This window comes from Wyeomyia smithii, chromosome 2 (genome assembly GCF_029784165.1).
Source record: "Wyeomyia smithii strain HCP4-BCI-WySm-NY-G18 chromosome 2, ASM2978416v1, whole genome shotgun sequence".
Lineage (NCBI taxonomy): Eukaryota > Metazoa > Arthropoda > Insecta > Diptera > Culicidae > Wyeomyia > Wyeomyia smithii.
This window is the reverse complement of record NC_073695.1, coordinates 189,019,328-189,039,867: the sequence shown is the minus strand read 5'-3', so window position 1 is coordinate 189,039,867 and position 20,540 is coordinate 189,019,328. Positions and strand designations below refer to the sequence as shown.

Sequence of the window (20,540 nt, the reverse complement as noted above, 5' to 3'; positions counted from 1 at the left end):
TTAAAGTTTAAAGTTTAAAGTTTAAAGTTTAAAGTTTAAAGTTTAAAGTTTAAAGTTTAAAGTTTAAAGTTTAAAGTTTAAAGTTTAAAGTTTAAAGTTTAAAGTTTAAAGTTTAAAGTTTAAAGTTTAAAGTTTAAAGTTTAAAGTTTAAAGTTTAAAGTTTAAAGTTTAAAGTTTAAAGTTTAAAGTTTAAAGTTTAAAGTTTAAAGTTTAAAGTTTAAAGTTTAAAGTTTAAAGTTTAAAGTTTAAAGTTTAAAGTTTAAAGTTTAAAGTTTAAAGTTTAAAGTTTAAAGTTTAAAGTTTAAAGTTTAAAGTTTAAAGTTTAAAGTTTAAAGTTTAAAGTTTAAAGTTTAAAGTTTAAAGTTTAAAGTTTAAAGTTTAAAGTTTAAAGTTTAAAGTTTAAAGTTTAAAGTTTAAAGTTTAAAGTTTAAAGTTTAAAGTTTAAAGTTTAAAGTTTAAAGTTTAAAGTTTAAAGTTTAAAGTTTAAAGTTTAAAGTTTAAAGTTTAAAGTTTAAAGTTTAAAGTTTAAAGTTTAAAGTTTAAAGTTTAAAGTTTAAAGTTTAAAGTTTAAAGTTTAAAGTTTAAAGTTTAAAGTTTAAAGTTTAAAGTTTAAAGTTTAAAGTTCAAAGTTTAAAGTTTAAAGTTTAAAGTTTAAAGTTTAAAGTTTAAAGTTTAAAGTTTAAAGTTTAAAGTTTAAAGTTTAAAGTTTAAAGTTTAAAGTTTAAAGTTTAAAGTTTAAAGTTTAACGTTTAAAGTTTAAAGTTTAAAGTTTAAAGTTTAAAGTTTAAAGTTTAAAGTTTAAAGTTTAAAGTTTAAAGTTTAAAGTTTAAAGTTTAAAGTTTAAAGTTTAAAGTTTAAAGTTTAAAGTTTAAAGTTTAAAGTTTAAAGTTTAAAGTTTAAAGTTTAAAGTTAAAAGTTAAAAGTTAAAAGTTAAAAGTTAAAAGTTAAAAGTTTAAAGTTTAAAGTTTAAAGTTTAAAGTTTAAAGTTTAAAGTTTAAAGTTTAAAGTTTAAAGTTTAAAGTTTAAAGTTTAAAGTTTAAAGTTTAAAGTTTAAAGTTTAAAGTTTGAAGTTTAAAGTTTAAAGTTTAAAGTTCAAAGTTTAAAGTTTAAAGTTTAAAGTTTCAAGTTTAAAGTTTAAAGTTTAAAGTTTAAAGTTTAAAGTTCAAAGTTTCAAGTTTCAAGTTTCAAGTTTCAAGTTAAATGTTAAAATTTAAAAGTTGAAAGTTAAATGTTTAACCCTCTATTGCTCAAATTAACTTTCAGACGGACTTCGAAAAAACACAAACACAAACACAAACATTTCAAAGTATTGATTGAAGCTTTTTAGAGGTTTAACTGATGACCGTCTAAAGGCGGCACTGGGCACTAGAGGGTTAAAGTTGAACGTTAAAAGTTATAAAGTAAAAAACCAATGTAAAATGTAGGAAATAAATATTATAAAATACAAATGAGAGTGATATAAAAAGTGCAAAAAAAGGGGAAAAAATTGAAAAATATAATAAAATTTAAGTTTTAGTGGATAATTTCCATTACAAACGTTGTAATATTTCTGTCAGAGTCATCACAGTCACTAGGAATTAGTGTTGTTGACTGTTAATTACACCTACATATTATAATATTATATTTTCCATTATTATTGATCGAGTAAGTGTGTTTAACTTGTTCATGATGGTAACGTCGTCTTGTAAATTATAAATACGATAGCAGTGATCAAACCCAGCCAAGCTGAAGATGCACCTCATTGTGTGTGACACCCACACGCGTAATCATTTCCAAGGTGTAATTAATTCTGTACTCTGTCTGGTCCCTCTGTCCGCGTCCCTCTTCAGCCCTGCTCAGTCCTTTCTGATGGAGGCGAAACGATTCCTCGCAATAGTTTCTAGCAACACCTGAGCGGTCGCACTCGGTTGTTTAGGATTTCTCCGCATAATTTTCGAACCCAGGTTAACAGGTTAAAGCGATATAACGAGTCAAGCAGCCACCAACCACGGCGCAAAGCAACAGAATGAGGCGTTCCGTTTGATATGGCATATGAAATGCGGACGAACAGGATCGAAGCCAAGTGGATAATGGAACTGCGGCTGTGGAATTGTATTAAATGCATTTGGTGGCGGGCGGGTAGGGAGCATACTATATGACTTCCCTTCATTCATCATAGCATGGGAATCATACCGAGCGAATATTAGTGCTTTGTGCTTGTAATGCTAAGTATTTTGATTTCTGGTAACTGTTCTGCTTCCAGAACTCTAAATTTTAACAGACAAATACATAAAAATGGATTGTTCTCAGAAACAAGTAACAATTCTAGCTTTAATTTCCACACCAATCCATCAAGTGCATTCCAAAATATATTTGAAAGCATAATTTAAATAACAATTGGTATACAATGCTTCCTTTCAGTGGTGGCTTATAGGGTGTTATAGGCAGCCTCAAAATATAAAAATGAACTCTCCGTCAAACCTGTGATACTCTTGACACCATGTTCCTAAACACATGACCAATTTGTGGACGCGATTCGGGGCCACCAATTTGTTTTTTCATTCAGCAAGAATTTGGAACAAACAGCGACTCAAATTTTTACAACTTTGCATCCAACGACAAAGCCACAGCCTCGCGAAGCAGCAGCTACTTTGAATTCCGTGCCGTTAAACAGTTCTTAGGTCATGCATTATTCATTCGAAGATTTGTCACAGCTTCCACAAACATCTCTCGGTCCCGCATTGAAGGTGGACACGTAGTCAAACAGTAGTGACTGAATGATTTTCGTAATTCACTGGCAGTTGTGGCTGTTGACTGTTACAATTCGAACCCAGTGCTCAGTTTCAGGAATTTCGGGCAGGCTTCTGTTTGTCTGCGGCCAATATTTATGCTGCCAGCTTGTCTGCTGTTGCCGTGCGGAGCTGCAGGGCTTAGCCGCAGTAATCAGTAACGGAAATCTTCACGCTTTTTGACTGCTGCGTCAGAAAAGCTTTTTTTTCTAATTTGTTATTCATAATTAGTACAAATAGGACAGATTTGTTGTCGGAAAGATTTGTTTATGGTAATGAGTTTGCGGTGTTGATGCTGTTAGCAGTCTTCTTGTTGTTTAAGATGGAAGCTCACTGTTTGCGAACGTTGAAGACCAAATGAAGATTGGTAAATTAAGAACAATAAAAACAAACATTGTCCCGAGAACAAGATCAAAACCTACTTTCAGTTTATCTATAGTATTGCGGTCAAACTGATCTGACATATTCTAAGTTGGATAGAATTATTTAGAATTTCGGTTTTTATTTACTAAATTATCAATCAGTTCCACATTGACACAAAATAGAAAGCAGCAGGTAAAAAGGCCATGTTAAGTAGCAGTTCACTGATCGTTTATTCGGTAACAATTCCCTTCTGAACTTGCAGCAATATCGAAAACAGTCCATCGCCCACCTTGCATGAGTAAGTGAGTCAGTACCATTCCATTCACGCCCGGTTTTAATAACTTTTGCTTTTCAAAATAAACCACGAGTGTTTATTTACACTTGAAAGCTCACAACGAGCTTCAGCTGCTTGAATTCCATCATCTGCTCGTCTTCTGGTTGGTGCCTATAATTCTCCAACAGCAGCAGCAGCATCCTGACAACAACGACGACGTCGACGAGCGGAGATCCCTAGCTGTTAAACGCCAGCATCGGCCTGCAGACGGCAGCCGGGCACTTGATATCCGGCCACTTGTACACTTTTCTTGGCTAAAGTTTCTTGCTGGTCTCTGCTCCTACTAACCCGACCACGACCGGGCGTGGAAGTTCTCGTTGAGACCGCGTACAGCATCCAGAGCTACACATGCGCAACGTAATGGTAGTACTCGATTCCCTGCCTATGTAACTCGCCCGAGCAGCAGAAGAGCTGTTATGATTAGCGATCAAGAGTCTCTAGATCTGCTTTTTTAATTGCTAGAATAAATAGAACCCTGACAAGAGAGCTCCGATCGAAGATCATCGCCGTCATTCGAGGCGTTCGCCTTACATCGGCCATATGGTTTGTTTTCGTACCGGTGGCTAGAGCAAACACCAGTTCATGCCCCCTCGGTGAACCCAAAGAAAGGAAATTAGAATAATTTCGTATTCATAGCGAGCGCTAGGGTTTATTTGTGAGCTTCTAAAAAGGTAGCATTTTGCTTGTTGTTTGAATTACAATTATATATCAATATAAACACACACATAAGGTAACATTGGGACTGCGAGTGTCGAGTGGCGTTTCGAGTGCACTTGAAGGCAATACAGAGTACAAAAATCCTCCTAGTTCAGCTTGTTCAGGAACGGAGCAATCGAGTTGATGTCCTCGCAGTCCGGCACCATTTTTCCTTTGAACTGAATGCACGCCTCGGCGCACAGATGGCCCTCGAAGAACTCGCCGAACATCTTTTTGCACTGGGCGCAGTTGTTGATGCAAACTCCGATGATGTCATATCCACCGAGAAGATCTGATTATAAGAATAAAATTGAAAACTTATTCGAACCAATTTTGTTAAAAATGAAGCAATATAACCGATTTGGGGATTGGCTTCCGCATCGTTAAGCACGAGTGCAATAGTGAAAACAGCAACGCAAAGAGCGAAAGGAATGAATCTAATTGTAAACATTTGATTGCTTGTATTGTATCAGCGAAATGCTCTCTTGGCAGATGGACTGATTGATAACTGATACTGGAAACTGATTTCATAGGATATTTATACCAGCACTCACAGGATGTCTTTCAGACTGAACTGATGCGATTGATGCGACCGGATGAAGCCAGGATATCCATTAGCAATTCGTATATGGCAATCACCTCCTCTTTATGATGTGAAAGTGGTTTCGTTGAAGATTGACATGTCTTTCTGTGGATATGTCTCTCACTGAAATGATAACATAGGGTCGAAAACCTCGTAATTAGTTAGCATTTGTCATCATTGTCTTTCATTATTTAGGGACATTGAAAATTTAATTTTTTTCAAAATTTATGAATTATGGATGTGATACAATTGGCGCAATATAGACCGTTCCGATAATTATAAATACACTTACGATCAACCGTCATTTCTCAGCTCGTAGTCGGCAGCGAGGATAAAAAATTTGCTTTTAGTTATTGAGAAACTTTAGAAAGTAAGCTACCAGATATAATTGGCGCCGTTAAACATTAAATTGTATTTGTGCCGTGTCAAATAAATTATATATGAACAAAAAAAAAACCGTCATTTCAAATAACGTGCAAATAACGTGCGTATTCAACCAAACGTTGGCTGCGTCCTGTTGTTTACATCCAAAGGAAACAGATACTGTCATTTTTTCTAACATTTAGTGCGAAATTTTGAAAATGCGTGGCCTTTCTCCCGAGCAAAGAAAGCGAATTGTGCACAAATGGGGCACCGTGAGTGGTCTTTCTATAAGAAAAATAGCCAGAGAAGAAGGTATAAGTGTCGGAGCAGTTCAAACCGCATTGCAGAAGTATTTTGAAGAGTGCACATTTACTGATGCCCCAAGACGTGGTAGAAAACCCGGGCCTGTTGAACCCACAATGGACAAAAAGGTTAGGGAATACTACAAGCGGCATCCTTCAGTGTCAGTACGAGATGTGGCGAGAAAGCTTGGAACCTCGACGAGTAACGTTATGCGTGCCTAGGGAATAATGGGTCTGCATACCCGTCGGAAGCAGAAGCAGCCAGAACGAAATCCAAAACAAGCTGAATCTGTGAAACCGAGAGCTCGGAAGCTTTATGACAAACTTCTGACCAAAAAAATGGGCTGTGTTATCATGGATGACGAAACCTACATAAAGCTGGACCATAAGACTCTGCCAGGACCGCAATTTTAACATCACCGAAGGGAAAGGATGGACCAGTGAAAGCCATTTACACCGAAAAAATCGGCAAGAAGGTAATAGTTTGGCAGGCCATTTGTGAATGTGGGAAATATCTCGTCCATTCATTACGAATGACACAATGAATGGTAAAATTTACGTGAAAGGGTGTTTGCAGAAAAGGTTGTTACCCATGGTTAAGCAGCATAACAATCCTCCAATCTTTTGGCCCGATCTTGCATCCTGCCATTACTCTAAGGATGCACTAGGGTGGTATAAAACAAATAATGTCACATGTGTCCCAAAGGAGATGAATCCTCCAAACTGCCCTGAAATTCGCCCTATTGAAATTTTTTGGGCTTTGACCAAGGTAAAGCTGAGGAAATATGTCAAACCAGCGGACAATGTTGAAAAATTTAAAAAAGATTGGTTTGAAGTGGTAAAAATGGTCGGAGAACACACTGTGCAAAAGCTTATGAGTAGTGTTAAGAGAAAAGTTATAGAACTCGAGTATCCTACGAAAAATAATCCCAACTTGAATTGAAACTGGAAAGAAAACACTTATTATCTATATTTCAGAATAAAATGTCGACTCGTTCCTTCAAGAGCGCGCTGCCAGCGCGCCCAGGAAAGCGTATTAATGTCGGTACTAATTTCGGGAGTTACAAATTTGGTGAATGAATTTATTTGATAGCCACTTTGCGGGGAATATCACTGCGGTTATTCATAGGTCAATTAGGACCGTTTGCGCCGAATATGTCACGAGTCGCTTCTGGGGAAAAAGTATATGCCCCTGACATAGAGAAAACATTAGGCAAATCGTTTACTTCTGTGGCGTCGTATTCCCAGTCGAAATGAGCGGCTGTAAATCCCAGTGAAATGTATTTTCAGAAGACGATAATGATTTAAAATGACGTAAATGAAAAGAATATCATTCTGAAGACAGGTTGGAAAATGATGGAAATGTCACAACATCTTGTGAATTATCGTTGTGGTATAACTTACTCCAACCACAGTTTGAAAAAGCTTTATACTAGTTGTCTTGGGGTCTCGTGGTAAACAATTATTTTTGTTACCACGGTGGATGGAAGGGACTTAAATCATGGATTTTTCGCAATAAGCTGTTTGATGTTTGATTTACATGATTGCTTTTGAGCCGTTTTGATACGTTAGTGATGATTTAGTTGTGTGAAAATGGCCAATTTTGTGCCATATTATCGTCATTGGTGGGAAGTATTTGGTTTCCAATTTTATTCAAAGAAAATTGTAGCTGAAGCGCATCGAGAGTTTGAAAAATTTAAAGAAATGCTGCTCTAAGAGATTCATGAGTGAAAGCCTACTGAGACGCACACTAGCGAAGCCATTCAAATGAAAGTCTGATTGAATCATTGAAAAAAACTTTGGCAAATACTTTCAATAGTTTTGTAAAGTAGGAAGTGAACGTAATTTTTACGAGAATGCGAAAATGAATGAGAACTGCGGATTATACCACGATATTCCCACCCGCAATATTCGATGTCTCCGGCATAGTGTTTTATCCAGTTAAACAACTAGGAAGGTATGTTCTCCAGAGTCCAATTTCGTATCGCCTTCTACTATTGCGTTCCGTTTGTAACACACCTTGAGAAGCTTTTAGTTGTATAATTTTCTTTCTTCTAAAAACATGTTATAGGGAAGTAAAAAATGAGATTTTTGACCAGGTATGCAAACTCTTACAGATAAAACAAACCTTTTCAACACCTTTCCATCCAGAGTCGACAGGATCATTGAAGAGAGACCACAGATGTCTTAACGATTATCTGCGATCAATCACCAATGAACGCCAATCAGATTGGGATGATTGGGTCATATACTATGTTTTTTTATATAATACCACAGCTAACACAGATCGTAATTTTATTCCATTCGAGTTGATATTTGGAAAAACTAATTTTGACAATTTCGAAAATATTATTGAACTAATTTGTATTTTGATGCAATAAGAGAACTTCCATAAATTTCAAAAAATCTTATTAGCTTTGTCATTTATAAATGTTTCCTAGGAACAAATAACATTATAAATTACAAATAGCTCACGAGGTGACAAAGGCGTAGGAGGCAAAGGGAGCGGGAACGAAATGTAAATTCAATTTATTCAAGACCATATGAGGTTATATACATATGTGAATCGAATTGCGAACTTAAAATACAACCACAGGATAAACAATAATAGTCCATAAAAAAGATTGATCAAAAACTAAGCAAATTTAACAACCGGAATTCAATATTGAAAATGAAGAGGAAATATATTTAAGCCTGTTACCTAACCCAATTCTACGAACAAAATAAAAAAGTGAAAAAAATTAGAATGGGTCAAAGTTCTCACTGATACTGAGAGTAAGAAATTCGGTTAAGCAATGCTTAAAGTTTTTGAAAATAAAGACAAATCAAAAGAAGAGAAGAACAAACCAAAAAAAAAAAAAACAAATTATAATCTAAAAAAAATATTTATGCGAGACCCTATTACATTATTCTCTCTAAGGGGGGTTGTGTAGCATGACAAAAAATCCGTAGTAATTTAATATACGGGTAGCAAACTACAATTACGCTCAAACAAGCACACCTTCTATGTCTCTATTTCTGGTCTCCCGTACCGTCTACTGTGCTTGGTGTTGTTTATTTTCTAATTTTTTTAAATTAAATTCGGAATAACTTGAAAACGGATGCATTGAAGGCTTTCCGATTTGAACTGACTATTTCAACTGTTTAAAATTATTAGATTACAAATAACTTGTGAAAGGTCGAAATTAATATTTTTTTAAAATTTACCCTTTCATAAAACGTTTATTTATCAATTTATTTTTCATTTCTCTATCCTGGAATTTTTATAAGAAGTTGCGTAATGACTTCAACTTTTTTTTAAATAATTAAAAACAAATCAAGTCTTTTTTGGTTAATGAAAGTTTAGTTTTCATAGTTTCCATAGTTTTCTTTTTTATAGTGTAGGGAATCAGTGTTGGCTCTGAAAAATTCTCCCACCCGCGAAAAAGCTCAGTTTGCTCGATAAAAATCAAGCATCATGTTGGATTTGCATTCAAATTTCTAAAGCGTTGTAGTTCAGAAAACTTAAGTTATACCGATTTTTATCTGAGAAGTTGTAGGGAAATAAAATTGCTTTGTAAAAGAAATATTCAAAATACACATTCAATTTTGAATTACACAAGAGCTAGGTAAATTTTTCTATTTTTGACGTAGAAGTTTTTCGGCACGCTTCTGAATTAAGGTGTAAAATGAATTTTAATTTTACAATCATCAGAGCGTCACAAAAATTGTCCAATTTCAAATATGTATAACTCGGTTATAAAATAATTTTTTAACGAATTTCCTTCGTTTTTAGAGCAATCAATTAGAAAATTACGTACGCGTCCATCAATCTGCGGAAAATGGTACTTTCATGTTGCGAATAATTGCACTATTTCAAACCGTAGAGTCTTGATTTGAACGCAGATTTCTATCAATCAGAGCTATGAAAAAGACCATACGAGATCCAATATGGGTAATTGGGATGATATTCAGGGGCCAGAAATTGACCCTAGTCATTTTTTACTCCAAGATGGCGAATTTCGGCTTCTTGAAAACAGCTTGAAATGGCCGAATAACATCCAATAGGGGTATTTCCAGAACCGAGATGATGCTCAGAAGCAGGTAATCGACTCCAGATGCCAGTTATAAGTCCAAGGAGGCACCTCTTGGTTTCTGGCAAACAGCTAAAAAAAGGCCAAAAACGATCAAATAGGAGTGTTTCCGGAATTGGGATGATACCCAAAGGCTGTAAATCGACCCCAGAAGCCATTTTTTATCTTTAGAATTGTTTCTTTTATTTTTTTTGGATAAAAGTTATCGATAAATCGAATATAAAATAGTCCAATCTTAGCATTTATCTTTCAAAGGTTATTGAAGAGGAGAAATTTGTTTCAAACATATTACTAGCAAAAATATATTCTAAAAATGGATGGTTATTTGGTATGGTATTAAATTTGAAAAGTTTTCAATGATTAATTGGGAATCAAAATTATAATCAGAAAAAAACATACATGATCATTCGAGAATTTGATATGGAAATATGAAACCGGCAGTCTAAATAAAAGTATAAAAATGAAACTAAAATTTAGATCGCAGCTAGCCCCGATTGAGGTCAGACGTGAAATACATATTACGCTGACTACCAGTTGAAATATGGACACAACTGGTTGGCGTTACCTGGGCAATGCTGTCATCCGACAATAGCTAAGTGAGAAGGTGCGACGCGATCATTGGCCATATCATAACCATATCTCGGCGGTTGAGAAAATGCTTCGCCAACCTGAGCTTCTGTTTACAAAGATGGTACGGCTCAAAACAGCGTCTGATCTCCATGTTAGGTGTGGCTGATCAACGTCCTGGTGTTAGCGTGGGACTTTAAACAGAGCTGACACGGTGGTCCTCCGGCGAGGAGGTTGGAAGGCCCAACAAGCCGCCCCGCAAAACACCAAACGTTGCAAATATCGGAAAAGTAAATACGGACCGGAACAATCGGCACAGATCTTGGCGACGAAACAGTACATGGAACAGATCGTTAGGCTTTTACTGCTGCGACAGGATCATTTATGATGAACTGAATCCACGCAACTTCGAAATCGTAGCACTGGAATAACTTTACTGGTTGGGACAAAAGGTATTGAAAAGCGGACATCGAGAGGCTACCTTTTATCAGAGCTGTGGTAACACCAAAAAGCTTGAGACTGGCTTCGTTGTGCTGGGTAGGATGTGCCGATGCGTGATCGGGTGGCAGCCGATCAGTGCGAGGACGTGTAAGTTGATAATTAAAGGCCGGTTCTTCAACTACAGCATCATCAATGTGCACTGCCCACACGAAGGAAGACCCGATGACGAGAAAGATGCGTTCTATGGAAAGCTGCTTCAGGTATATGATAGCTGTCCGCAACGGGACGTTAAGACCGTCATCGGTGATATGAACGCTCAGATAACACGGGAGGCACAGGAGGTACAGCCCGATAATCGGGCCGAATAACCTGTACGCCGCATCAAATGATAACGGCCAACGATGTGAGAACTTTGCAGCCTCCCGTGGTATGGTAGTCAGAAGTACCATGTTCACCCGCAAAGACATCCACAAAGTCATCTGCAGAACACCTGACTTACAAGTGGGAAACCAAATCGACCACGTTCTAATCGAAGGTAAATTCTTTTTAGACGTCATCAACGTACGCACCTACCGCAGTGCGAATATAGATTTGGACTATTACCTTGTTGCGCGTCAAAGTCACCCACCGCGATCAAACATCGGGCACCTACGAAACGCCGAGGTTGCACGGGTGTACGCTCAGCAGCTGGAAGCAGCATTACCAACGGAAGAGCAGCTTGGCGTAGCTACTCTTGAAAATAGCTGGAGATACATTCAATCAGCCATAGGTAGTACTGCTGTAGCGGCACTTGGTACAATGGCTCCGAACAGGAGAAACGACTGGTTTGACGACGAGTGCAAACAGTTAGTGAAAGGGAAGAATGCAGCACGAGCGAGAGTGTTGCTACACCAACAAGGCTGAACGTGGAGTGCTACCGACGCTACCGATGGAACAGGCAAAACTAGGTCTTACGGCAAAAGAAGTGCCAGCAAAAAGATCGAGATTGCGAGGCGAGGGACTGTACTAGCGAATGACACACGAAAGTTCAACGAGAAGCTGAACAGCTCTCGCGAAAGCTATGTGCAACAAGCCAATATGTGCAGGGACCTGAATGGCAACCTTCTAACGAACAAGCGTGAGGTGATTGAAAGGTGGAAGCAGTACTACGATGAATACCTTAATGGCGATGTAGCAGAGGACGACGACCGAGTGGTAGTAGATCTCGGTGTATGCGCAGACTACGAAAGGATTTTAGCCCCTGACCAGGAGATCGGCAGGCTGAAAAACAACAAAACCACTGGAGCTGACCAAATCCCCAGCGAGCTGTTGAAACACGGTGGCGAATACGCTGGGTTATTGCCAAGATTTGGGTGGAGGAGGTGGTACCGGAGGAGTGGTAGAGGGTACAGTGTACTCATCTACAAAAAAGGCGACAAGTTGGATTGCTGCAACTACCGTGCAATCACGCTGCTGAACGCCGCCTACAAGGTACTCTCTCAAATTTTGTGTCGTCGACTATCACCGTTTGTGAGTTCGTGGGGCAATACCAAGCGGAATTTATAGGTGCCCGCGCCACCACGGATCAAATATTCGCGATACGGCAGGTCCTACAGAAGCGCCGTGAATATAATGTGCCCACATATCATTTGTTTATCGATTTTAAACCGGCATACGACACAATCGATCGAGAACAGTTATGGCAGATCATGCACGATTACGGTCTCCCGGATAAACTGACACGGTTGGTCGAGTCGACGATAGATCGGGTGATGTGTGTAGTTCGAGTTTCGGGGACACTCTCGAGTCCCTTCGAATCTCGAAAAAAGTTACGGCAAACATTCTCTCACGCATCCTGTTCCATAGACTGTTCTCAGAGGAGTGAACTTGCAAGCTCATCATGTTATTAGACTTCAAGGCGTCATACGGTTCAGTTAAGCGCAACGAGCTTTGGCAGATTATGCTTGAACATGATTTTCCAACAAAACAAATTTAGCTGTATCGATCCAACCTTGACCGGTTTTTATTATGCGTCAGGATAACGGGCGTAATTTTGGACTCGTTCGTGACGTTGGACGATCTGAAGCAAAGTGACGAGCTCTGGAATCTGTTGTTTAACATTGCGTTTGTGACTTTTAAGAGGGAAGCAGCGAGAATTGTACTTATCATTAATTCTCCTAAGAGAAAGTGCATGGTGGCTGACAGAGAGCGCGGAAGTTCGTTGAGTCTCAGTACTGAGATTGTGATAGATGGGATATCTATGTTACTCTAGTGGTGTTCGACACGAAGTGAAGAGACGGATAACAGCCGCAAACTTGCGAAATTTGCGCTCTACAGGACGCTGATTCTCCCGTTGGTACGCTGTAGCCATGAGTATTGGTTGATGAATAAAGTCAATCGGTGAGCGTAAGGTCTTGCGTTCAATACTTGGCAGAAAACTGGAAAATGGAGTGTGGTGCAGGCGCATAAACCACGAGTTGCACCAAGCATACCAACATGCGGATATCATCAAACTAATAAAATACGATAGGCTACAGTGGGTCTACATGGCACGAATGTCGGAGGAGCGACCAGCGAAGATAATAGCCGGACAGAGGTTGGCAACACCCAGGGCCGGTGGTTCATGTGGGTAGTCTGGGTAGTAGTACCAACTCGGAAAATATCCATGTGGGTACTTACTCACACGGAACTATCGGACAAAACCAAAAAAAATGTGTTATGTACAGTTGTACAGTTGTGTATTATTTACGATAGAGAATTCCATTTACGATAGAGTTTTGTTTTCTCGTAAAAATTTCCCATGCCATTTTTGAGCTGAATCGGACTTCAGGAAGTAGAGCCTCAAAGCGGTCAAAGTTACAGTTTTTTGATCGATGAAAGAAATGTTCGAGCTGTGACTTGTGTGTTCTGGTGTAGCTCGGGTCTCCCAGTTCAAAGTTTTCATGTCCCTGAAAGTTAATTTTTTTGAATATTTTTTAATGAAATCACATCTGATCTCGACATTTCATGCATTTCTAAGCGATTTTCTATAAAAAAATCGATTTCGGAAACATTAAGAACTACTTTTGTGCATTTTTAGATTGGTCAAAAGTGTAAGACTTTCACGACTGTAAGTGAAACCTTATCAGAAGTCTGATAAAACTCAAATTTTGCATGGAGTCTTTTTTCGAGAAGACAAAATTGTTTAGCCCTAACATTTGCATTAAAAAAATGCTCAAAAAAGGCCGATTTTTCATGGGTTTACCTTTACACGCACTGATGAAACTACCCATGCAGCATCAATTAGCAGTCAGCAGAAAAAAAATGACACGAACTCTAACCGTAATGGCGAAAACAGTGAAGCTACTCCGCACAGAAATATGCGCGATCAAAGAACGTTACCCCGCCGCGTCAAATGCGGACATCGTATGGAAAAGGGAAACCGGTTACGCTTGTTTCGGTATCTACAACATCTTGGCACTGTTGAACTACAATCAGAGCATCGAAAGAAAGACCGGTTTCGGACGGCCGACGACCCTGAGCGACAAGAAGCTCCAAAGAAGGAAGACCGAGGGACGCGCGTACGCTTGATCGGAAGGTCGGTGTAACCGACCAAACAGTGGAAAAGTATCTGGCAAACATGGACATCAGAAAGCGGCAGTCCCGTCCATTGGTCTCGGAGCTGCAGGCAATAACGCAGTGGCAGCGGCTGAATAAGTTGGTCGAGCCGATTCTTCCGGTGAATCGCGACATGATGGTGGTAGTCGACGTCGAGAACTATCTGGCAATGACTGGCAGGGCACTCCGTATTTTACTTCCCCCACGAAGGAACTGAGCCCTGTGGTGAAATTCATTTCACACAAAGTTCCCAAAGAAGGTGCTGCTGCAGCTGACAATCAGTGAGAAGCTCCGTACTGGCCGTGAACGGGGAAATTTATAGTCCGAAGTGCCTACCGGAAGTTGAGTCGTTCATCAAGAAATACCATAGGGGCGAAGACGCTATGCTCTGGCCAGATCTAGTGTTGGACCACTACTCAAAGCAACCATTGGAGGAGATGAAGCGGCTGAAAATCGATACGTCATCCAGGGTGCGTCCCATCCAGAGTTTCTGGGCAAACCAGAAGCGTGAGACCTACACCAACAATTTTGTCGTGAAAATTGAGGAGGAATTGATAAATAAAACGAAGAAAGGACTGAAAAACATGCCTACATGCATGTTTTCGTCCACCATGGCGAATGTTCCGGTAAACTCCCGGAAGGCTACTCGCAAGGTCGTGGAATTGCTTCTGCAAGTAAGCTTACACAATTACCTTCCATGGGAAATTCATTAAATCAATTATCTGTCCTGGTTTTTTGCTATCACCATCCGAAAAAGTCCATTTTTATTGAAAACATTACCACTGAACAATATTCGAAAATCTAACTTCTCTCAAACATTCCATTGACACCCCATTGTTGATGCACTGTCGATTTTTCGTAAAAATATGTTCAGGTATCAGTAGGTCACCCCCCGGCTACGCCTTTGTCACCCATGAACCTTCCCTATTCCTTACTACCCACTCGGGAAAATAATGTGACGCCGGCCCTGCCAACACCGTGGTACAACTCGCACCCGTTAGTCAAAGTAAACACGCAAAAGTAGGAGTGTGCGTAACCAAATCATTTAGCGCATTTGCAGATTAAATTTGGAACCAGTACAAAGCATGTGCGTTGAGCATAACGCATTTGATGCTCTAACGTATTTTGAATGTATTCCGCAGCTCCAAACCACTACACTTATAAAGTATCAACCGATGTTCAGAAGGCTAGCATCGTTGAAACAGTGCAACCAGTAATCAATACTGATTATTGTCTGATCGATTCACTTTCATAAATTAGGTCATTTGAAAACATCACTCAATCATTAACAATAAACAAGAACATTAGATTTGTCCAAAACATTTTGCATTCAATTATGACTCTGGTTTTAATCACATGCATTTGGTTCCGCGTTACTGGCACCAGCGTCAATAACTTCTGTGACAACAAGACTTGCTGTTGGTTGTTTCGGTTGCAGACAAATGTTAGGGATGCAAGATCCGTTGATTCGTTGAGACATTACGATTTTTGTGTATATGATACATATTCTGATTTGGATCTCTGTCAATGTAGTTCTTGTACAACTTTTGCGTTATGCGTTTCACGCATTGGTTGTGCGAAGTCAGAGCAAATTCTGTGCGAATTGGAAAGACACAGTGGATTATTAAGAAGAAGCTCGTCGTCGGCCACTACGTGGTTGACTACGAAGTTTCATTGGCACAAGACTCGTAAATAGTAACGATTTACCTATGAAAACATCATCTTATGTTGTCATCACCATAACAAACATTGCCATATTTTTCCACAGGAAACACATGAACTATTACCGAGTGGTATACTTTTGAAAATTCGAAGTCGGTGGCTCGAAGTCGGCCATTTGTGTCTTCAACACACTTCCACCTTAAAGTGGTACGAAATCATCAGGTGAGTTATGTTTTGAGTTGTTTCAATAAATTTTTTGTAAGTTTAGTAAAGCGCGCAATGTATGTAGTTTCGCGGGAATGCGAAGATGAACGGGAATAGAAGGTGTGACTAGAATTAGAAAAAAATTTCCCTCGTCCAGACGGGACTCGAACCCGCAATCTCCGTTGTCTCCGGCAAGGTGTTTTGGCCAATTAAACTACTGGGTAAGGGTAACTTTTCCTAAGACCAATGTCGAATCACCCTCTACTATTGTGTTCCCGCATCTCCGCACGCCGCGATGAAGCTGCACACACTGCCCTGTGGAAGTTTATTTCTGTCAACTGAGAGAGTGGTCTCTTTACGCACACTATGTATAATGACTTATTATATCTACAGCGGCGCAAGCGATGAGACACGTCAGTTGGTGGCCAACTCCCATGGAAGGCGTATCACGGAAGAGCTCCGTTGTGCTAATTTTACTTTACGAACTAATTTCATTTTTTGTCATATTGACTTACATTTTAAGTTTAGTAAAGCGGGCAATGTATGTAGTTTCGCGGGAATGCGAAGATGAACGGGAATAGAAGGTGTGACTAGAATTAGAAAATTTTTTCCCTCGTCCAGACGGGACTCGAACCCGCAATCTCCGTTGTCTCCGGCAAGGTGTTTTGGCCAATTAAACTACTGGGTAAGGGTAACTCTTCCTAAGACCAATGTCGAATCACCACTGGTCAAAATCTCATGAAAAAGTTTTATTCAAATTGGTAATTAGTTAGGTCAAGACACCGCAAATATCAATGATGTGATGCTTCTAATTATTATTTTCTACTCACTGTTGTTGCCGTCATTTGTCATTTTTCTGAGCTATTCACTTTCTGATAATCATTTCGCTTTTATTAGATGATCGAATGATAGGGTAACAAATCAGCGGATAAACGAATTTTCGAATAATAAACTCTAACCGGTATCGAAAAATCATCGTTGTTGTCTTCATTCATCATTAGCATGAGTTTTTAATTAATGCAGAATTTCATTTTTGTCACACTAACAAACTTTCGAAATGGTGCCATTTATCATCGAATGCGATGATTATCATTCATGCAATCGAAGCATCTTCTGTAAAAATTGCAAAAGATGATTCGATGAACGATTCAAACATCTGACAGGATTACAGTACACTCGTCTCGAAACAATCACCTCTTAGCAGGAAAACTCCCCCTAACGGAACGCACACACAAACCCGACCGTTGGCCCAGTCGCAACCAGGTCACAGTCCACTATCAAGATGTGACCGATGGATAAGCCGCGACGTCTTGTTTCGACTCGCGAGCCGCGTCTTCATTTTTGCCACGATCGCGGAACCGCGACCCAGCGAAGAGAACGGCTCATCTAGTTCCCACTCATCTTCCGCAGGGCAAGCCTATCCGGGCCTGTATATGTGGGAGAGGTCAAAAGTTTAGCCTATCGGGCGCGCGCGTCTCTGTGGAATGTTTTTCAAATGAATTTTCAATTCGATTTAGTTCTTTTTCTGGATGTGGTTTCTTTCTCTTCCATCTGTGCGCGTACTGCCCTCACTTTTCTGGGTGTACTGCTGCAAATGAAGGCTCCAAGGAGGGGGATCATCTTCGCCCCACTCCCGTCAACCGATCAGTTTCTGCTGTTATGAGATGACTTTTACTGTAACACACGCGGTTATAATAACCGTATATAATATGGTTCTTTAACCGCGACTGCAGCATGGTTTCAAAACGGAAAGTGTGCCTTAGGGTGGTACTCCGAAATCATCGGATAAGGTGTTGTAAATCTATCACTAAGAGAAAACCCTAAATCGCATCGGTACAACATCGGGTAGGTTTCTTTTCTGGGCTGATGTTTGTTAAACCCTAGCATCGAAAACACATGGGCGTCAAATACGGAGATGCGTTTTCACCTGGTGGACTGGAAGCCACCCAGCCACCCACACCGCGTTTCGGCAGTTCAACTCACCGTCCGTTTCGTTTCATTTGCAACTATATACTATGGGAATAGCCTTTGATCTGAGCACGGGGAAAGATATAAATAATATCGTAAAAGTCTTCCTCTTCCTTGCTGGCCTGGCCAGAGCATTTCTCGCCCGTTCAAGTTTGCGGGATTTGGTTGAAGCGGTTCGAACTTCGCCAGAGCGGCACGAAAGGGACCTGCACCGTGGCCGGATAGACAACAGACAGCCGAGGCCAAGAAATCGTAACAAATTCGCGCTGTGGAGAACTTATGGGAAATTGATCTTTGGGGGCGAACTCGGCTCATACCTGGAATAGCTGATACTTGTTTTGAGCGGGTAATAAGTGTGCTGTGCGCGCTCGGTTGATGGCTTGGCCAGGGCATGCGCTTGTGGGAAGCCATACGTTTCCCTCGTGGGCCTTCTCCAAAGGCTGTTTGCATCTGTGGCATCATATATGAAGGAAATCAATGTTAAAAGGTTGTTCTACATTTATAATTTAAATGTAACGTTTACAACAAATTGCCCGGCCAGGAAAAGTGAGAACATGAAAAAGGAGGGAAAACACATGCTTCGGACGTTTGAGGCATAAAATAAGTTGCACTGCCTGAGCTGTGTTGTTGGTTCTTACCTTGTCTGTGCTGTTGTCGTGTGTTACCATGGAGGAGTAAATTGGATGTGGTCATTCATGAGTCGTGCGGACAGTGCTTGTCGCGTTCGGTTCTGAGGTTTTTGAAGAGCGCTTTATTGGTTCTCGGGAAGCGTGGGAATGTGGACGAAGCACTGACGCATTTCCGTTACCAGTGCGATATGGCTTGTAGACGTCCTGGAAAATGCAAACGACGTCATTTTCCAAACTGAAATCTCGAAAAAAATAAATTGTATGGTAAATATATTACATATTTGATGGTAAATTGCAAAATGCATTTTAAACACTTACTACTATGGTATGAAAATAGGACTGCTACTAGCGAAGGTCATTTACCATACGCAAGAAATATAGCATGCCTCGCTCAAGAATGTCCTGCTGAGATTCCAGGTCACTTCCAATACCAGCGGCACAATCAATTTCCGAAAGGGAATGCAAACCTAGAAAATCTGTCGACTAAAACCAATCCAATTAGAAAGACGAATCTGACTATAAAAATCGGTCCTTTCCCATCCGGAGATGTAGTCTGGTAGGAAACTTGTTAGAGAGAAGATATTTGCGTGGTAACAAAAATTTCTAATAAAATGGTCAACATAAAGTTGGTTCTCTGTGCACTTTTCCTGGTGCTAGCAGGAGGTGACCATGCAGTGCGAGCCGCTCCCCAGTTTGGTAATGATTTCAATTCTCAACAAGGACTGATAATAACAACTAATCTAATTCTCCTTTTTTGTTTCTGTTTTCTCTGTTGCAGATCTGATGGGCGGTTATGACTTTCTAGGGGTTTGCATGAACAACTGCGCCCAATGTAAAAAGATGTATGGTGCGTACTTCGAGGGGCAGCTCTGTGCGGATGCATGTTTAAAGTTTCGCGGGAAAATAATGCCAGACTGCGAAGATATTGGCTCAATTGCACCTTTTCTCAATAGGCTGGAACTGCACTAGAAGGTCCTCTAATGCGCCGTCAAATATAAAATATATGTGCTCTACTCGCTCTACTAAGTGCTGAAGTGCTAATGTTCATAAAAAGTGTTCAACCTCATGAATATTTTTCTATAACTTCGTTTGATATAAATTTTGAGAGTGGTTAAAATAATATCTATATGTGTACACACAAGAAACCTATTCGGGTCCGCAGAGAAAAAAATAAGTGATAGAAAAAGTATCTTGTCATAATGCGAAATAAAGGTTTAAATATTATTCATAACAGTTTGATAAAAAAATTGGCTCTAAAATTATAATAAAAAATTGATCAAATTTAAATTGTGATTAGAAAATATTAATTTATAATTGTAGTGTGACTTACCAAATGATAGGAAAATATAACGATTCTTTTGCGAAACAGAACATTATTTGTCGGAACGAAAATATATACGATCTAAGCTAACATCGTGGTACGGAATAAACAAAAAGTTCAAATTTCTGGAACACAAACCTTTCAAAAGACACATCATAATTTTGGTTGCATTTGAAAATCGATATTAGAAAAAAATCGAACAAGAAAGTATGTAAAAATAAAAAAGTTTTACTAGGGGTTATTGGATAGTTATGTTCATGAAGTGGCAATCACACTGTTACTTTGAACCGACACTGCTTTTATACACACTATTACGTCACTATTCACATTAGTTGCGTTGTTATCTATCACACTTTTACACTAAAATCACACTTACCACTTCGAAAAGATTATATTTGATCCGAATAAAACTTTGCTTAACGAAAGGTTACATGAACAATTATTAAAAATATACGAAAATAAAGTTAACTAGTTTTCATGTATTTTTGTTGTTTACTGTTAGATTCATATTACTCTTATTCGCTTATTATTAACCAATTTCACGCGAATGATGTCGCATGACATCACCTGACATCTGAACTTTGATTGAAGTTGAGCAACTTTACTTGTAATTTTGCCAAATAAAGCTGTTATATATGGATTTCTGGAGCTACGATACATTTGAAGATTTACACAAATCGTTAAAGAGTA

General features: G+C 39.1%; 2 protein-coding genes across 2 annotated transcripts; one reads left to right on the top strand and one right to left on the bottom strand.

Moving 5' to 3' along the window:
* Nucleotides 1-4,110: 4,110 nt before the first annotated feature.
* LOC129723631 (eclosion hormone-like) lies at nucleotides 4,111-4,658 on the bottom strand. The gene is made up of 2 exons (XM_055677972.1): nucleotides 4,519-4,658; nucleotides 4,111-4,453 (listed from the first exon to the last, which is right to left on the bottom strand). Exons 1-2 carry the CDS (start codon nucleotides 4,610-4,612, stop codon nucleotides 4,269-4,271), a joined length of 279 nt encoding a protein of 92 aa, XP_055533947.1. The 5' UTR covers nucleotides 4,613-4,658; the 3' UTR covers nucleotides 4,111-4,268.
* Nucleotides 4,659-19,086: 14,428 nt separating this feature from the next.
* Nucleotides 19,087-20,281, top strand: LOC129723400 (eclosion hormone-like). Its single transcript, XM_055677598.1, has 2 exons — nucleotides 19,087-19,225; nucleotides 19,308-20,281. The coding sequence occupies exons 1-2, from the start codon at nucleotides 19,141-19,143 to the stop codon at nucleotides 19,496-19,498; spliced, it is 276 nt and encodes a 91-aa protein (XP_055533573.1). The 5' UTR covers nucleotides 19,087-19,140; the 3' UTR covers nucleotides 19,499-20,281.
* Nucleotides 20,282-20,540: the final 259 nt, after the last annotated feature.